This window comes from Camelus bactrianus, chromosome 4 (genome assembly GCF_048773025.1).
Source record: "Camelus bactrianus isolate YW-2024 breed Bactrian camel chromosome 4, ASM4877302v1, whole genome shotgun sequence".
Taxonomy (NCBI): Eukaryota; Metazoa; Chordata; class Mammalia; order Artiodactyla; family Camelidae; genus Camelus; species Camelus bactrianus.
The window spans coordinates 88,832,318-88,850,575 of record NC_133542.1 but is presented as its reverse complement, the minus strand read 5'-3'; the positions used below and the strand labels follow the sequence as shown (position 1 = coordinate 88,850,575).

The 18,258-nt window shown below is 43.7% G+C and overlaps 1 protein-coding gene and 1 pseudogene across 5 annotated transcripts in view; one reads left to right on the top strand and one right to left on the bottom strand.

The window, feature by feature from the left end:
- The window catches only part of NTRK2 (neurotrophic receptor tyrosine kinase 2), a 327,597-nt gene that overhangs the window by 123,562 nt on the left and 185,777 nt on the right, over nucleotides 1-18,258 (top strand). Inside the window, exon 15 of one of the 5 annotated variants that reach the window (XM_074363098.1) lies at nucleotides 13,074-18,219. The exons of the other annotated variants lie outside the window; for them this stretch is intronic. Within the exon in view, the coding sequence (XP_074219199.1) occupies nucleotides 13,074-13,111 (38 nt within the window). The 3' untranslated portion in view covers nucleotides 13,112-18,219. Of the gene's footprint in view, nucleotides 1-13,073; nucleotides 18,220-18,258 lie in introns of those variants that run through there. 5 annotated transcript variants of the gene reach the window in all.
- On the bottom strand, nucleotides 10,251-10,899 carry LOC105078791 (large ribosomal subunit protein uL11-like; annotated as a pseudogene).

Sequence of the window (18,258 nt, the reverse complement as noted above, 5' to 3'; positions counted from 1 at the left end):
TATTGATCATATCGTGGTAAGAATATTGAAACAGTACGAGTGTTCATTTAAGGGGGAAGCTTAAGGTGGCAAAAGGTAAAGGAAATAAGGAAGGAACAACATCAGGGAGGTGGTTGCATTAATCAAAGATCAACAAACTACTGTCCATAGACCAAATGCAATCTGATGCTTTTATAAATAAAGTTTTATTGGAACGCAGCCTACTCATGCTGTTACATACTGTATGGGTGCCGTCATGCTAGTGGTAGAGTGACATGCTAGTTGTAACAGAGACTGCATGTCCCGCACAGTTGAAAGTATTGGCTATTTGGTTCGTCCAGAAAACATTTGCCAGTCCCTGTATGATCATGGGTGATTCTGTGATAGCTCAACACAGTGACTGGGTTCCACTTCCCCTCCATGTCGAAATCAATTTAATGTTTAGGTAAAAATAAAATAAAATAAGTAATTTAGCAGAAATGCATTTAGAACTTCCGTTGGGATATTTATTTTCAAATAAAAGGCAACTGGTTCCATTTCTGTCTTTGGCTTCCACCAAAAGAGAGATGCTCTCACCATGTTGACGTATTGTCAACGGCTCTGAGCACAGTAGGGGCCCTGAGTTTGCCCTCTGCTGGCTCTGTGCCCTTGAACAAGTCCCTCAAGCTCTCAGAAACTTCTCTTCCTCGTTCCTCAGATGAGAAGGGGAGATGGGTTGGGGTGTGTGGGCTGCAGGATCTGTGAGTTTCCTTTCTTCACTAAAGTAATCTGACTCCATGACGACATAGATCATTTCTTATCTGAAACATGAGGATTCTTTTTATTCACATTATGGGCCCCCGATTGTCTTTTCCATTCAGTTCATGTGTTGACCAGAATGTCCAACAAGTTAGATCTGTATTATTAAACATCTGCAACTCTTTTTGAACATAAAACATTAGCTGTTTCAGAGGGGCAAAAGCTGAGAGCTAGAGTCTGCAGAAATGGAAACAGCCAATGTTTATTGAACATGTATTATGTGCCAGACCCTCTTCTAAGCACTGTCTGTGTATTAGTTTATTCAATCTGCACAGTAGCCCCAAATTAAATACTATCATTAGCTCCATTTCACACATGAGGACGCTGAGGCAGCCTGCCCAAGGCTGCACCGTTGTTGCACGTTCTAGCTTCAGACCCCTACTCTCAGCTCCTCTTCTTCCTACCTCCCCGTGGGTCAGATTTTAAACAGAAGCTACTCTCCATCCTCACAGCAATTAAAGGAGAAAACAACTATGAGAGATGCAGGTTGCAGTTTTTAGAAATTATGGACACTTTTGAAAATTAGAACAAGACTTTTTTTACTTCCCCCAAACCTACTCTTTTCTCTCAAGATCATCCTCAAAGCTCCTTTTCTCAGCCTCCTCCTCTCCTAAGTCAGATGGAAAAAATTTTAGGACAATAAATAGTTCAGGCAGTAAGGTTGGAAACTGGGTCATTTTTGTAAAATCATCCTTCTTTGCCAAAACCATTTTTTAATTCTTTCTCGGAATTAAAAAACAAACAAGCAAACAAACCATGTGGAACGATCTGTGGCAGATGGTTATTTCGGCTCTAGGTGAGTTTCTGTTATTATTCTCTGGGTCAGAGAACTACTGCTTTGGATAATCATCTGTTATTTTAGTGAACTGCCAGCTAGGAACTTTGGAGCTATGATGGTTTAGGATGGGAATTTTTTTTTTTTTTTCCTAGAGATGAGCACATAGACTCTCTCCATTTGAGTCCTGACAAATTTTAGAAGGCATGCTACTGAGTATAAACCAAAAATCGAGCAGTTCAGTTAGAGGTGGGAGATGTGAGAGGACATTAGTTAAAGCACAAGTTAGCCCTCTTCTCCAGGTTTAACTAACTTCCCCTGGAACATACAGCAATAACCAGCTAAACTCTGGTGTTCGTAGTGCAAGTCCCTAATTTATTTTATGTTAATTAAGTTTATAATTACATAGTAAAACATTTACTTTCTCCCTCGAGAAATTGACTGAATCTTCTGAAGGGGCTTTGTGACTGTAATTTAGGTGCAATTAGCCAGTTAAATTTAGTTAGGGTTTGGTTCATTTAGCTGCTGCTGGAAGATGTTAGATGGGTGGAACCAGGCACTGTCTCAGAGGCAACTTGGATCTAGAGGATGCATGCCTGGAGGCTCTCCCCTGGCCCCAGGCAGCTGGTTCAGGTGTCTAGGACAGCAGCAGTCTGCAGGTCTGTCAAGATGCGGGTTCATGTTCGTCATCTCTGTGTGTTCCTCAGTTGTGGGACTGCAGACTTGTAGACCTGTGGATGAAGGCAAAATCCTTTTGCAAAATTTTTTTGTGGTTCTGAAATTGGAACTGGGGTCATGGAATGGTTCTCAGACCTCTTCCACCATGGATGTGAAATCCCTGAATCCCTGGCACTGGCCAGCCTCCAGACTCAGTGATATCACCAACCAGTGCCACTACTTTGGCAACAAAAGACATCTTACCTCGTGTGAGTGGTGGGAGAGGGCATGTGGCCAGCCTGTGGCTCTGACAGCTATGATTCAGCACGGCCCTCCTCCAGCAACGCCAGGGCTCCTGACTGAGAGGGCCACACTTCTGCAGGAGTGTGAAGATGAAATTTTTGTGTGAAGTTCACCTCTGTGAATTTTTACTTGATAACTCATAACAAAGCATTTATTTAGGCCTCTGAATGAAAATGCAGCTGAAAGTCATCATTTGCAGTTTAGTCATTTGCTGAGCTGACTGTGTGTAGGGTTGGTGTTCACTGCTCTCGACTGTGAATGGGACTCTGGAAAGCACTAAGGCACGGTCATTCTGGTGAGTAGCACAGGAGCGTCCCAGGGATGCCCCAGTGGTGGGTGGAGCAAGGGCTCATCTACTTAAAGTCCCCTTGGTTCTTGACACATGTATTTCTTGGTGGAGGACAGAGGTCCTTGCTTTGGGAAGAAAGCTGGAGAATTTTTTGTCCTACAGTGTGAGACTGGATTACACAAGGTAATTGTAGAAGACATTTCAGTGTCCTGTCATCACTATGGAAGGTCGTTTATTACTGTGTGATTAGTGAATAAAGCATATACTTGTATCAAACAAAATATGATCACTTAGCTCCCTTCTACCTTTATATGTTTGTCTTTAAAATGGAAGTACTAACCTTCCTTGTCACTTCACAATAAGCAAGTGATAGCCCTTTCCCCAAAAGAATCCTGTGAATGACTCATATACTTGAAAAGGAGTATGGAAACCAGATTTTTAGAAATTGCCATATTTCTCTTGTTTACATTATTTAATAATATTTTCAGAAATGGTGTATCTTCATTTTCTGATTGGCCCTTAACTTTAATGTTCTTTGCCCCCAGTGTCACAGAAGAACAAAACAAAACAACCACAGCAACACGATGGCAGGATAATGTCCAATAAAATACAATTTACATTAAGTTTTTAAAGAGGAAACCGTATCATATTGAAATCCAGAACATAACTTCTACTTGATAAATAAAAATAGTGATGTCACCATATGCTTCAGTTCTTCTCAGTCCACAGGAGAAAATGAGAGAAGGTCCCACAGATACAGAGAAACTGAGGAGATCAGACAGAGACAGGAGAGAGAGTGAGAGATGGAGGTTATCCCCAGAAAAACCAAACAGGAAGATGGAGAACTGAGAGCTAAAAGAGAAAGCCGTTTGGTTACACAGCCTGGAACAAGGCAAGCATTCATGAAGATAGAGTCCAATCTTGAGAGCTTTAAAAATACGGTCATTAATTGGTTCAAAGTCATATTGCCACCAAGTCCTAAATGGGCTCAGTGAAGATGGGCCAAAATCAGGAGAGAGATTGTTCCAATTGTATTTTTTTTTAATCAGTAAGGTACCTTGGAATTTCAAAGGCTGGATCCTTTGTTTAAATATCGTAATTCTAGCAATTGTCCTGAGCTGAGGAACCTATAAATGGCATGGATGGTATTAGGTACTCATCTTAATTCTAGTCATCATGATATATTAGATTTATTTCATGTCTGTTCTAGAGGAAGCTCAGAGAGGTCCCCCGACTTGGCAAGGGTCACACAGGCCAGGAGGGACAGGGCAGGATCCAAACTCAGGTCTGCTGGTCTCAGGCTGCTTCTTGCTGTCTCAGCAGCCATCCAGCTGGTTTTCTTTCCAGCCTCACGCAGTTACCAAAGAAGATAAACATGTGGGGCAACTGTATTTATTACAATTCTAATTCTGATGGTAGCTGTAGATAAAGTTCTAGGATCTAGTGTAGTTAAACGATGGGTAGTAGTGGCCATAATTATGAAGAATGAAAGAAAAACTAATGTATAGTCCAGTCATTCCCACCGTGCCTGTGTAGTCATATTTTGTCCGTTCATCTGTGTGACATTTTAATTAACATTTTTACTGCTTTCACGTAAGGCAGTGCATTTGTCCATCACGTCTTCCTTTGAATATCTTTTTTGCTTATGTAGATGGTCATTTCTGTTTTAAACTAAGGATGTGTGTCAAGTTACAAGGTAAATAACCTTTCCCTTTTAATCACTTTGACTTAGCAAAGAACTTCCCGGAAGGTATGGAAAGCATTCCTTAAAATAACGTCAGATGTTTGGATACACTACATTTTCATTAAAAGGAAAAAAACTAGGATATATTGTTTTCCCAGTGTCTTGGTTCTGGTTGATTCTTGGCGTGGTTGCTGTAATTCTTAACCAAGCTGTTATATTTGGTATGCCGTATACGCCTCGCATTCTCTATTTAAAAAGGAAAATAAATCGGGAAATCTGGTGTGTGTAAAAATGCACTCTCTTTAAAATTCAGGGTTTTCTCCATGTATAAATTGTACCTGAACGAAAGAAATATGAAGGGACTTGCTGCGTTCCGACATCAGAGAGTCAAGGAGTGGAGAGACTCTTCCAGTCTCCCGAAAGGGGTGTTGCCGCTTGAAACCACTGATGTTGGCGCCAGCCCAGCTGCTCTGAGACGTTGCTGCGGTGTTAGTGAGGGGCGGGCGGTGGGGTGACATAGCAGCACGGCCTTTTTCCAGAATGAGCTCTGAGCAAATAAAAATGTCGCAGCAGTGGAGACTTCCAGAACTTTGGGTTTAAAGTCAAGTTGGGGGTTCTGCTGGCTGAATGCATATAAGGCTGTGACTCTGGGATGGACTTTGCACTCTTCACGTTTCCTATTGAGACTAGAGTAGGATCTCCATTTTATGGAAGCTTTTTGAAATGGGTCACCTGCTAACCATAAGGAGTGTGCAGAGGGATTGGCTGTGGCACCAGAATCCTGAGGTTCCACCTGATAGGGAAACCCTTTCGGAGCATGGGTCCTGTTCTTGGTGGCGTAAATGGGCTGGTGCTCTTTTAGACCGATGCGCAGTTCTGGGATATTACCTTATAAACCTTGCTATGGTAAGAGATGATCACTTGGGTTTGAGTTGAATTCACTTCTGCAGGGTCCCACCTGGGACTTTACATTTTGCATAAAAGAGAAGTGTCAGGTGATGTCCTAGGGAGGCTCACCAAGGGCGGGATGAACCACCTTTCAGATCCAGCATCCTCATCGCGTCTCAGGTGCTCTGGAGGAGAGGCACGTTTTATTTCTTGTCCTATTGAGATAACTTCTGAGATGGTGGAAGTCCTTCTGCTAATGGTATCCTGGAGAAAAGTTGGCAGAGAAAAAGGGCATGTTTAGGTGGAGGACCTCCTTCCCACTCCACAATCTTCTGTTTCTGAATTTGGGCATATCGACTTCCCTGGATAAAATGAGTCCAGAAAAGAATCTTTGAAGCCAAGCAGCTTCCTGTGTGTGCCTGCTGCTGCCATGAAGGCAGATGTGTGGTCTGGGAGCAGGACCCTGGGCAGCTGGTGGTGATGTCATTGCTTGTAGGGGCTGGACAATGAGGAGGAGGCTGGATGCGAGAGAGGGAACCATCATGGGGCCAGGGAGTGACTGCACCAATTGGACTCCTTGAAAAACCAGAGTTAAGTCCTCAGAACGTGGTCTTTGGCAGTTTCACCTTGTCTGCACCAGATCATCGGAGGGCAGCCTACCTTCCAAGATGTCTATTGCCAGACCATACAAAGGCCTTGCTTTGGCTCCTGTTCTCAGGAAGACTTGGATAATTCACATTTATTGCAGCCAGTTGATGGAGATTATCAGCTCCCCATCTCTTTGTTTTGCAGTCTGGAAAGCTTGGTGCTTAGCTGAGGGTTCATTATCTTGTGTGCTGTGCTAATCTGAACGGAGATGAGATTTATAAGGTACTCCTATTCAAGTGAAGGTTATTTGTTTGACCTTCCTCTCTGCTTAACTGGAACCATTAGTGGATCTGATGTCCCTACTTTGCAGTAATAGGCAGGGACACTGGGCACTCGAAAGGCCCCCGATTGTTGCTGTCTCAGCAAGCATCCTAAGTATTAATAATCTTCAAACTCAATTTCTGAAGCATGGCTTGGAGTGCCTGGTGAAAAAGCGGTGCTCCAGAACAAATTTATTTTCACCTACTCTCTCTTTTCTAGGTTCAGCTTTAACTTGGACGTGGATTTGTAGTGCTGCTCTGGGGCCTTATTACCTCTATTTTCACTCTCCAATAATTGGGGTCACCCTCTTTACATGCTTGATGTCTCCCAAGTGTGTCAGCAGCGACTGCATTTCCTTTAAGTCCTCCTCCTGCTCTTCCTCCTTCCGTCTCCTGCTTTCATCTTTATTATCTGTGCCATCATCGTCATCATCACCACCACATCATCACTGTCATCATCGCCGCCACCACCACTCTCACCACCACCACTTCCATCATCACCACCACCACCATTACTACCGTTATCATCATCATCACCACCACCAACCACCAGCACTGCCATCATCATCATCATCATCAGACAGACTCTAGCTGTCCCATGTCCACTTTTTTCTCGTGCTTGTTTTATGCATTATTTATTTTTCTAGAAATTTATTTCCAGATTCATTTTGGTCTGGGGGCCGTGGTTTCACCCACTGTTGAGCAGAGCTGAGCAACTTCCTTGTGTATATTTGAGGTTTCCGCAGGTTTCTGTAGTTATATGTTAATTGAGCAATAGGTTTTATGTCACTTGCCTCCTGTTTGGACACAAGATTGTAGTACTCTGGCATCATATACTAAGAAGAATCACTGGCTGGAGTATTTCGGCAAAAACAAATCTAGACACAAATCTATATTGGCAGCAGCAAGTACACTTGCTTCTATAATGAAATTTGTAATGCCGTGCGTCTGTACTGGATGTTTGAGTCATTGGTGAGCCTCTCTGGTCTGGGAATCGTGAAACAATGTCTTTAGGAAGATATCATTTTACATTGCAAAGAGTTACCCTGTAGACTTTGCAATATATGCTTACTGTAGTAAACCAGAAGGCAAGACACACCTAGGAGAACAATAGATTGACTTGGGTGTCTCAACGTGGTTGTAGTGAAAATTTTTTGAGTATTTTAATACCCATCAAACCATAGGCTGTATCTTTGTTTTTTTCCTACTCTGCTTGCAGCATATTTAGGTGATTCCACAGATGGGGCAATGACGTCAGTCTTTGGATGTGCTCCCCGTCCCATGTGAAGTCCCTGACATGGTGGTGGTTAAGCCCTTGGGCACTTTTCATCAGGTCCTGCCGATCAGATCCCATCCTCCTTAGAATCATTGAATTTTAATTGTGCAATAGCTTTGGCTTTCCTTATGCATTCGAGCTTTTCCAAGAACTTTGTGTTTCCTGCTTTAATTTTCAGCTCATAACTAAACTTCATTTTGCAAAGTCAAACCGGAGCTTTAAAAACCTTGCTGACCGTCCTCAGCCATTTACTTTAGTTTTTCATCTCCAGCTAACAAATGGGAAACAGCTTCCTCTGTCCCACTCCCACACCCCGTAATTTTGATCATCACAAGAATTCGAATGAACTAAGTTGTCACTTTTCCCCTGGAGCTTAAAATGCTCAGGACACTCCCTGGGTGTTCTTGCGTCTAACTCTTCAACCTACAACATGCTTCTGACCCAGCATGTGACTTTACACAGGAGGCTCTGAAGTGATTTGATTGACCCCATTACCAATGAGAAGCAGTAGATCCTACGTTGTCTTGTCTCCTCCCGTCTCGTCCATTTTGGTTCTATTATCAAGTCCATCAAAGTTCTCCAATAAAATTTGAAGTGTAGGCATTACTGTGCTAAAACTTAAAATGCGCTCTGTCTTTGGTATTTATGTGAAGCACCGTAGGGCATAGACTAGGTAGGGATATACTCTCTCTGCCCTCCTGTGGCTTAAAGTCTGAAATGCAGGAATGTAAACAAAAGAAATGCAAGTTTAGCAAAAGTATAAAAGAAGGATGTGTGGAAGAGTGCCATAGACATTAAGAGGTGGTGAACTAAATACTCATAGGAGGTGGCTTTTGCATTGGCTCTTCAAGAAAAGTGAAGGCTCCTAAAGGAGAACTTGCTGGGTGGCAGGAGATCGTAAGAGGTGTGATGGTGTGTGGACAAAGAACATCCTTGGGAAGCAAAAGGGGTGTTTGAAGGATGGTTCAGCAACTTTTGGAATGAGTACAGGAAAGAAGGTACCAGGACCTAAACTTACATAGTGGGAAACTTCTGCTGCTGATGCAGATGATACACTAAATGATGGACTGCCCATCCAGGGGTTCTGAGTTTAGATTTCAGCTCTCACTCCATTCCTGGACATGTCACAACGGCCAAGTGGGTTGAGTGTGTCACCCATGAAATAGAAAAGGCACAATAGCGTGGGAGAGTTAATATAATGACCAACAGATATTAAATGTTCCACAGATGTCAAATTAGGACAGTTGGGGTTTAAGCCCAGGTGCTGAAAGAAGGAGAAACCGCACCCAGCTCAAGTCCAACGTTGTGCAGGAAAGCTTTTTGTCCCCACGATTTTCTAGGCACCAAATCCTGTGAGAACACAAGAGTGTATTCTATGATTTTACCTGGTAAACATTTTCCAGAAGGCTCAGGGAGCATTGGCTTAGCTTTCCAGTGGAGCTGAGCCGCTGTCCTGTCACCCTAGCCACCGCTCCATCTCCAGAGTGGCGCCATGCCCTGCAGACACCCAAGCTGGCAGTTTTCTACTTGAACTCTCGGATGACAGATGTGATAAGATTTGCGTTTTTAGATAGCAGCTGCATCTTTCTTCCGTTCCCTTTGCTTCCTTTCGACTCAGCAGTTTTCCTTTTTTGCTCCAGATAAATTGCTGTTAATTTAAATGTGCTACAGATCCTTGCCATTTTCCGGCTGATTGTGTCTGAGTAATAGGAGGAAAATGCCTGCACGTTTGAATGTAAATAAATCTAAATGGGTCGGAAGCCAATGGTAAAGAAAGCACAGTGCTTCGCTGACCTTCAGCACCGCCCCCTCCCGCCCCCAGTCCTTCCTTTGAAGAGGTCGTTGAGCAGATCTGGAATCAGCAAGTAGCAGAGCCTGAGGTTCAGGGCACATCCGGGTTTCCTTCTCTGCTTTCAACTCTCCATCACATTTCTCATTCCGCACCTGCTGCATCCTTGTTCTTATTTGGCACAGCTAATGTAAGCAGCAGTGGCAGTTTCTCTGGAGTTGTTTTTGATAAAGGAGCTGTTTTCACGATAACTACCATGCACCATCGGAATTCTGCAAATGCTTCAGAATGTCACATTGTCAAAATATCTATATTTCAGGCTCAGAAGCTAGACAGCTCGTTTGGCTGCTAAACCCACAAGATGTTCAGCCATTTGTTGTCGTCTAAAAACTTTCCCCCTCACTAGGAGACAATAATTATCTATTGTTTTCTATCATTTTGCGGCCCCTTTCATGAGTTTCTTATAACGTGAGAGGGCAGACGTCTTAAGATTCTAGTACGTAAGTGGGGGCCCTAACTGAATTTTACTGTCAACCCCTTAGAAACATGAAGCATTGGATACCTGTCCTTGTAGTCAAGTAAATCAAACCAAGTTTTCAATAGATGGTGGCATATTTTAAGTCTGTCAAGAGGATGGGAAGATCAAGGGTATGGAGAGGGGTTGACTTGCCTTCCTTGAGGTAAGAGGTGGTGTAAGTGATGGTTTGAGTGCAGACACTGCATATTGCTTATCATTGTAGCAAGCTGGCTTTTCTTCAGGAGAGATACTGAGTGCGTTTTATAGGGTGGCTTCCCTTGCTTTTACTGCAGGGGTGTGTGGAGCTGAGGTGTGCATCTTTGAGAAGGATGCATCACAAAAGGCAAAGCAGAAGGAGGTTGAAGAGGGACACAACATCAACTTCAATGGAGGCAAATGCTGTTGCAGCCTGAGGGAATGGCAGTGTAAAAGAGCTTGCAAAGAGCCAGGCAAATCGTGTCTCCCAATTGTAATGATGTTTTCTTTTTGGTTGTCAAATAACCCTTTATTAAATCTTGTTTCTTTGTAGTTCTTAACTAGCAGGGCATTCCACTGCCACTGTTGTCATCTGTGATGTCATGAGGGTGGCGGCCACCAGCATTGCAGCCCACAGACTGGGCAGTCCCCAGGATCTCTTTAATGGTTCCAGAGAGTTCTCTAGCTAAAAATCAGTGCCTCATCTGTCTGGCAATGTTGATAGTGTCATCAAATGTGATGTTTCCACTGTGCTTAATTTTTTCTGCTGCTTTCTGTCTCTTGGGGGTTCCTTGGGGGCTCTGATGATCAGGGCAGAGGCAGAAGGTACCACCTCAATCTGGGCCTGTCGGTTCTGAATGGCCAGTTTCACTGTAATCCTCAGACCCTACCAGTCACCAGTTGGCTTGGCCAGGTCATACCAACCTTTTGTGGAGACAGACCCAGGGGGCCGATCTTGGGGGCCAGGGCACATGTGGCACCGACTTCCCTACAGGTGCACCTGAGGTGTGCCACTTTGCTCATTGGGGTCGAACCTAGGCAGCATGGTGCAGGCGTCTGGTGTCGGATGAACCCGGATTCAGGACGACCAGAGAAAGTTGCCCCTTGGCCTCCTCTGAGCTAGAAGCCAAAAGCTCCCAATGGTAATAATTAAAGAGCCTGGGGTGGGGGGTGTTGCATGGCAGAGGAAAGTGGCAAATAGAAGCAAAAGAACAGCCTGGTTCCGATGTAAGCACTCTGACATCAGTAAACTCTTCGAATTCTTGGGCCACATACTCAGTGGAAATAAGGTTTGCACTAGCAGCGTATTCTGTTCCGTCGTTTTAATCAAATCAGTGCTTCAAAATGGAATGTGCAGAGAAACTATTATGTTGAATCAACAAATCTTTTTGTTTGGGGATGATGTCTTCCATTTGTATCACCAAGTTTTTTCCTGTTTTTATTGGCAGACTTGACATCTTCACATGCATCTTATTGTTTCCGTGGAAAGGAATTTGAGATCCACCCTCTTAAAACCTGAAAGGGTAGCTATGGTGTTTTGGTTAGTTAATTTGGCAGACTTGAGCTCTGTGCCACAGCGTACTGTTTAGCACTCTTTGCCTGGAGGCTGAACTTTTAGAAAGAGAAGAGAGACAGATATGAAGGAGACTTAATCAGCGTCACTGTGTACTTCCTAAATTCTCAGTGCTTTGTGGGTGATTAAATCCACAACCAATGTTTGGCATCTGTGCCCAGTTCTTTTCCTGAGACTTGGACGGGCGGGAGGGGGAAACGTCATTGGAATTAAGCTCCTAGACTCTCTTGGTACTGTTGTTCATGATGATACAGCTGGGTGGTGGTAAGTACAGCTCTGGAGGCAGATGACACCAGCGCTTGGCAGACCAGACAGCAGGCTGGGGAAGATGGAGTGTCTGGAGGGCTGGGTGTAGGAGCATCTTCCAAAGTCGAACTTGGAAACGTCTTGGAAGCAACTTGGGGGTTTGTACTGTGATGTCATCTATTTTGTCACTTACGACCCTGATGAAGATTCAGGGAAATTACACACAGGATTCTGGGTACTAGAACCTTCCCTGTGCCTGGAGTTTTCATAGGCAAGTTCGGAGAGACTGTGTCCTCCCTGCACAAGGACACGGTAGGGCAGCCACAGAATCAGAGGTCCTGGGTCATAATCTGAGCTCCGTCACATGCTAGCTGTCACCGGACCTTGAGGGAGGCCTCTGGGCCTCCGTTTTCGTAGCAGTAAAGAGGGTGCAATAATAGATTTTTTCTCGTGGCATTTTGTGACATTAAAAGGGATAATTTGGGCAAAGAACTTAGAAGAAAGCCTGGCACAAAGTAGATCAGCTGTTATCTGTTGTGCAAGTGATTCCCTCAGCTTTCTCTGTGGCCAGTGAAGTATTAGAGGTCAAGGACTCTATTTTCTTTATTTTTGTATCATGTATTACAGTGCTTACTGCTTGGTCAGGGCTCGGTAAATGTCTGCAGAATCAATTGACATTAAGTATTATATATTACATGTTTTATATATTAAGTACTATATACCATACATGCTATATTGTATATGTAATGTATATACATACAATATACTTCATGTTGTATGCTATATACCGTATGTTATATAATAAATGTGTGTCGTATGTATCATGCAATACTTAATGAAATTTAGGCAGTTAGTTATTTAATAGTAGGATTCTTGAAAAAGAATCAACTTCTTTGTGTGAGCTCAGTATTTCGCTGGTTAAAGCCAGTCAGTTCTCTGATCTGGCTGAGTAATTAATCAGTTATTTTAGAAATAATTTGGTTTTATGGGTGGGAAAAATTAGGATTTGGGTAGATATTTGCTGTTGAATTTTATTTTTTCCTATATATAAAAATTATTCAGGGGTCATATAATGCTGCACACAGATTTCTCCTCCTTAACGTAAGATGTTAACATCTGTTGCAGTTATGGGTGGAGCTGTGTGCAGAAACCCTTTGCATTTCTCTCCTGTGTTTCACGTGCCATGTAAAATCGGTTTTGATTTTAAAACCAAGTTACTTCATAATGAGACTCACATTTTCTCCTGATTTCTGTTTCGTGATTATATTATGTTTATGTTTTCAAGCATATTCCATGTTTGTCTTAATTTTGATGTTTATTTATTATGTTCTCTTAAAAGTGATTGTACTTGCATGTTAATTTCCATTGATTTTTCTTTTGAGCATGACTTATGTTTTATTTTGTGTTTCTTTTAGGTTTTGTTTTGTTTCATAAGATCCCACTGGATGGGTAGCTGAAATAAAGGAAAAGACAGAGAAAGGGGCTGTGGTGCTTGTTGGTTGATGCTGCCTTGTAAGCTGGACTATTGGGGCTGGCATTGGCTTCTCCCGGGAAATGCCACTTATCTGGGGTTTTCTGGTAGATGTGGGTGGTGTTTGCAGGAGTCCTGCACCAAGCCTGCAGGTCCTGTGAGCTGTGAGTGGGGAACACCAGTGCAGAGACAGCTCACAGGCAGCTAAGCAGAAGCTCAAGAAAACATCTTAAATTAATGCTTCTCTTTGTTCTTATGATCATTCAAATACAAAATTGAAATGAAATGCTACTGGATTGTGCTTCTCTTCGGAAAGGTGTGCTGTTTGACCATATTGGAAATGTATTGATTTTCACTGTTTCTGTTTATTAAAGGTGAACTGCAAAGTTAAAGAAAAAAATTTAGGGACAGGTATAAGTACACACTGAACAGTCTAATCTCCATTTAACACGAATTTTAGCACTGTTTTTGCTATTGTTTAATCAGTACTGAATTCAGAAAGTTTCACTTTTCCATGTAGAACACAGTGACTAAACGAGTTAAGGGCATGTCCACCATCACTGTGGGGACTTGGGGGTGTCACACTGAGGGGTTCATTGCTTCACTGGCCTTGAAGGTTCAGAGTCATGCAGTCAGCAGTAATGATTTCCTTAAAGCTTATCAGCAGGCAAAAAGAAAAAGAAAAAAGAAGCTATTTGGTCAGGGGCTGTGGATTTCGTTTAGGCATAGTCGGTTTCAGAATAACGGAGAGCATGGAATATATACATATGGTGCATATGTCCTTTCATTTGCCCTCTGCGAGCCCCCTGCTTTTTAGAAGTGTGCCGAGTGAGCAGGCCGCAGCATCTCACGCTGTTCCCATGACAGAACTGCGGCTTTTCTACTCTGAAAAGGCCTACAAGCAGAATGGCTAGCCTGCTGGGAGCAGGAGCCGACACTCTAAGAAGGCTAGTCCCCCTACTACCTGTGCCCTCCTGCTGGGTTTTCCCGGGCAGGACAGCTCTTCCTGACCCAGGAGCACAGGGGTGGCAGGTCGCTAATGAATGTGTGCTTTGGAATGTCCGGCTTCAGTGCTGAGAGGGCAGCCTTGGAGCTGCAGAGCCTGCGTTCCTGCCTTAGTCTTACCGTGGACACCTGTGTCACGCACTTGGCCATCACAATAGCCTTTGTACACTTTGCTTAGTGTGCACCAGGCAGGTTCCTGTCCAGAAGAGAGGTTTAGCTGCCCCTGCTCCACTTCCCACCTTAGGAGAGCTTCAAAGCCAGGCTTGGAGCATTTTGTTTGAAAACACAATCCTCTCTGACTGTTAAGGGCTGCACAGAGATGCTATGGCTGAATTGGGAACTTACTGATGTTTTTAAATTTTCTTTTTTTAGGGGGCAGTGGGGAATAGTTACTCAAGTTTTGCAGTTCAGCTTTAAGATTTTATAGATTTTTAACTAGTCCAACGTATTTGGGAACATTGTTTTGAATCCTGTGTAACCAAGGCATTAATCTTAATAAACCAGGATTCGCTTAGGCATCACTTGATATAAAAATATTATCATGATGAATATTTTATCATGTATCTTTTACATTAGCCACTAAATATGTTATTGCTTGATGCAGACATTTCACAGTCCTATGGATTACAGCATTTGACTTGGCTGCTCTGTACTCACGCCTAATAGAAGGGCAGTTTCTCCGAAGCACAAACAGGCTGCTGTTCTCAGGAGCTGTCTTTCCAAAAAGATATTTGAGTGTGAGGGCAGCTGACCCTGGGTGTCAGAGGTCTGAATATTCTCTGAATTCCCATTTTCCTGCTCACTGCTGAATGACCGTTCCTATCATGACTTAGATTTGGATCTTTCCCGAAGGTGTTGATTTACAAAAAGGCCAGCTAATTGCAGAAATCCTGAACCCTGAAAGAAAAATGAAATTCAAACCAAGAGCCAAGCAGAGGCTGTCAGGACAGCGAGGTTCTTAAATATCAGCCGTTTGGTAAAATTTTTGTTTAAGCTTTTACATTTTCCCTGGAGGCATAAAAAGGCAGTGAATTGTTTAAGGACTATTTTGTAAGTATCCCAGACCCTAAAAGAAAAAAAAAAAAGAATATTCGTACTCAACAGCTAGAAGAATTACAGGGTAGATTTTTGTTTTAAAATGGAGAAAAGTGGACAGATAAGGCAATTGAAGATATCAAAGAGCAGTTGACATCTCCTAGGGAACGATGAAAACAGCAGGCTATTAGAAAATGGTTTCGTATGGTCTTGTGTTCTTTGCTTTTCTTTTTTTTTTAAATCCCTGAAGACCTCAGTCCCAGCCTCTGTGCTCTGGACCACCCCCTCATCCTTTGCTATCATTTGATGCTGCTTATAAGAACTCTTTTTCGAGCTTCCTAAAGGTGTATATGGTGCATTTTTGCAGCATTAGAGAAGGAGAGGCAGCCGTTTTGCTGAAATCAAGTCTGTCGCCCTCCAACAAGGAAGTGGCATTTCGGTGCCAGGCAGGTATCCTAAATGAACAGTGTGGGCTGGGAGAGTTGAACACCCTCCCCTCCAGAGAGGCAGCTGTCCTCCAGGCCCAGCCAACTCGTGCCTCCCAGGAATGTGGGTCCAGATTTCCAAACCTTCTGATTCTTTAAGAGCAACTTGAAACCTGGTGGGTTTTTTTTTTTTTTTTTTTTTTTTTATGTGCAATGTCCCTATTTTTAAAAAGTTGGCTCAGTTATTTTTAAAACATTATGTAGGCCAACAAAACATGTCTGTGGGCCGCCAGTTTGTTAGTTTTGTCTTTAAAGCAAGATCATTGTTCTCTCACTGTATCTCGCCTGCTATCTCGCCGTTGCTAGCGCACTTCCTGGGATCGCCACTGAGAGCCTTAGTACCACAGAGTTTAGTGACCCAGGGATCGGCAGCACGTCACTTACTCTTGGGGCCCTCCTGTAACTTTGCTGGCTGGGACCTCGGCTCTCTCACCCTGCCTGGGAACTCTCCTGCAGCGATGTCCGCCGCCAACCCCCAAATGGCCCCACTTCCATGTGGCTGGAGACAACCTAGTGAGTCCTACCTCCTGTTTTTGTCTGACATGACTTTTCTCCAAGTCCATGTCACTTGACCCGTTCAGGGGCATCCGGGTTCAAATGGGAAAGCACACAGCCCCTTTTTATGGGTGTCCTTAATGTACTCATGCAGCCACTGGTAGGTGGAGAGCAGGTATGTCATCTGTCATCTTCAAGATGTATCTTGAATCGGGTCCCACTGAGACCACCCCCAAGGCAGCCGAGAGAGACTGAGAAACTCCCACTGCCGTCCCCGTGATACATCAGTCTGAGGCCAAAGAAGGTCCATCTCTCAACAGGAGAAATTAATCCCCACATAGAGACGATCGGTTCAGGGGATTTCCCTCCTCGTCTCCAGCAGGGACTGGTTTCACTTTGACCCCTGGAGTCTCCCTTCCAAGAGCAGGGAGCAGAGGTGAGAAGGAAACGACCCCAGCCCCAACCCCACAGTGCCCCCCAAGAGGTCAGCTTTTGGCTCCGAACTCTTCCAGTCATCGTGAGTTACACCCGGAGTGGTTGGGGCCTGCCGCTGCCCCGCGGACAGAGCGTTCAGCGTTCAGCAGTGGGAGGAGTAAGCAGCTCAAGGAGTAGAGGCAGAAATTCAGGCCACTGCCCGGAGTGAGGACCAGCACGATGGAGGCGCTCCTGCCTTTTCTCTCTTCTTTTCTCTTCTTGAGTCTCTTAAAATCCCTGACTTTTTTTTCTCTCTCTCTCTAGCATTCTAAATTGACTCTGTGACAGTTTATTTTTATTTGCTTCATTGGTTGCTTTGCACACACCTTTTTTTTTTTTCTTCCCAATGCAAAATGTAATCAAAACACTAACCTGGCCCAGTACTCACTCTTCTCTCCCTCCTCTGGAGGGTGGATGATTGACGCCTTCTCCTGCTCTAGTGCTTTCTGTCTAGAACTCCTCCCTGGGTTTGCATCTCATTTCCTCCCACTGTAGTGGAAGCTCATTGCACCTGGTTTTGTTCAGACTCTAGACACAGACAGAGAACAACTGAAGAGAAGCGATTTCATAAAACCCAGAATCTTCGCAGGATGGCTGCATGCAGCCACGTGGGCTGTGCCAGTCCCTCCCAGTCCAGGTCAGGCGAGCCTCCAGGGTTGTGCCCTAGCAGACTGGGCTCCCGGGAAGCCAGGACAGAAGTGGCCATCCTGTTAAGTGTGTTCTACTGTGTTCACACACCGACAGCACCTGCAAACCATGTCAAGGGCACCTGAGAAGGTTAAGGACCCTCCTGGACAGGGCAGGGATATAATTTTCTGTGGGGTGCTGCCGGACTGAATTATGTTAACAGAGTTCCCCATCCAGAATGTGACGTGAAAATGGTTGTCACAGAAGGCGATTTTCAACTCAAGTTAGCCCACTTCCTTGTCTTGAGCTTCAGGGACAAAGGAACCTTGCAGCCATCTGATTTTGACAGTGAGATCACCCTGAGTTTAAGTCGGGCTGATGCTGTGTGGAGCCTTGGACGTATTGTGAGTGAGCACCCAACACGGGTCCACATTGGCTGTGCCAGGAATCTTAGTTTTCACGGAAAAAATGAGTGTGTAAGAGGCAAAGAACAGAACAGAGATGTTCACCACCTTTAAGACAGTTCATTTATGAATGGAGCTTCTATAAACAAATATAAGATAGCAAGATATTATATTCACAATGTGTATGTATGTCAAATCAACACACAGTACACTTTAAATATCTTACAATTTTCTGTGTTGATTATACCTCAATAAAGCTGAAAAGGAAAAAAAAAAAAAAGAAAATCAGCAGGAGACTCCAGAGAAAGACAAATCCTTGAGTTTCATTCATTGTGTTCAAATCCATTTGCTGTAATCCATAGTGGTGGCCTGTGAATCATTCTCATGCCGTTTTCTTCCCCCATAATGTTCCAGCTTTTAAAGTCATTTTTTCACATTTCCTGTAAATAATGGGTAATCATTTTTTATTTTATTTTTAAGTGCTGTTTTAACAATGTGGATAGACCATAAATGTACTTGCTGAATTCATTCATTTTTAACAAGCCAATAAAGTTTTATAATTCATCGCCATGTGTCTCGCGTTCTCTGTAGGGCCTTGTATATT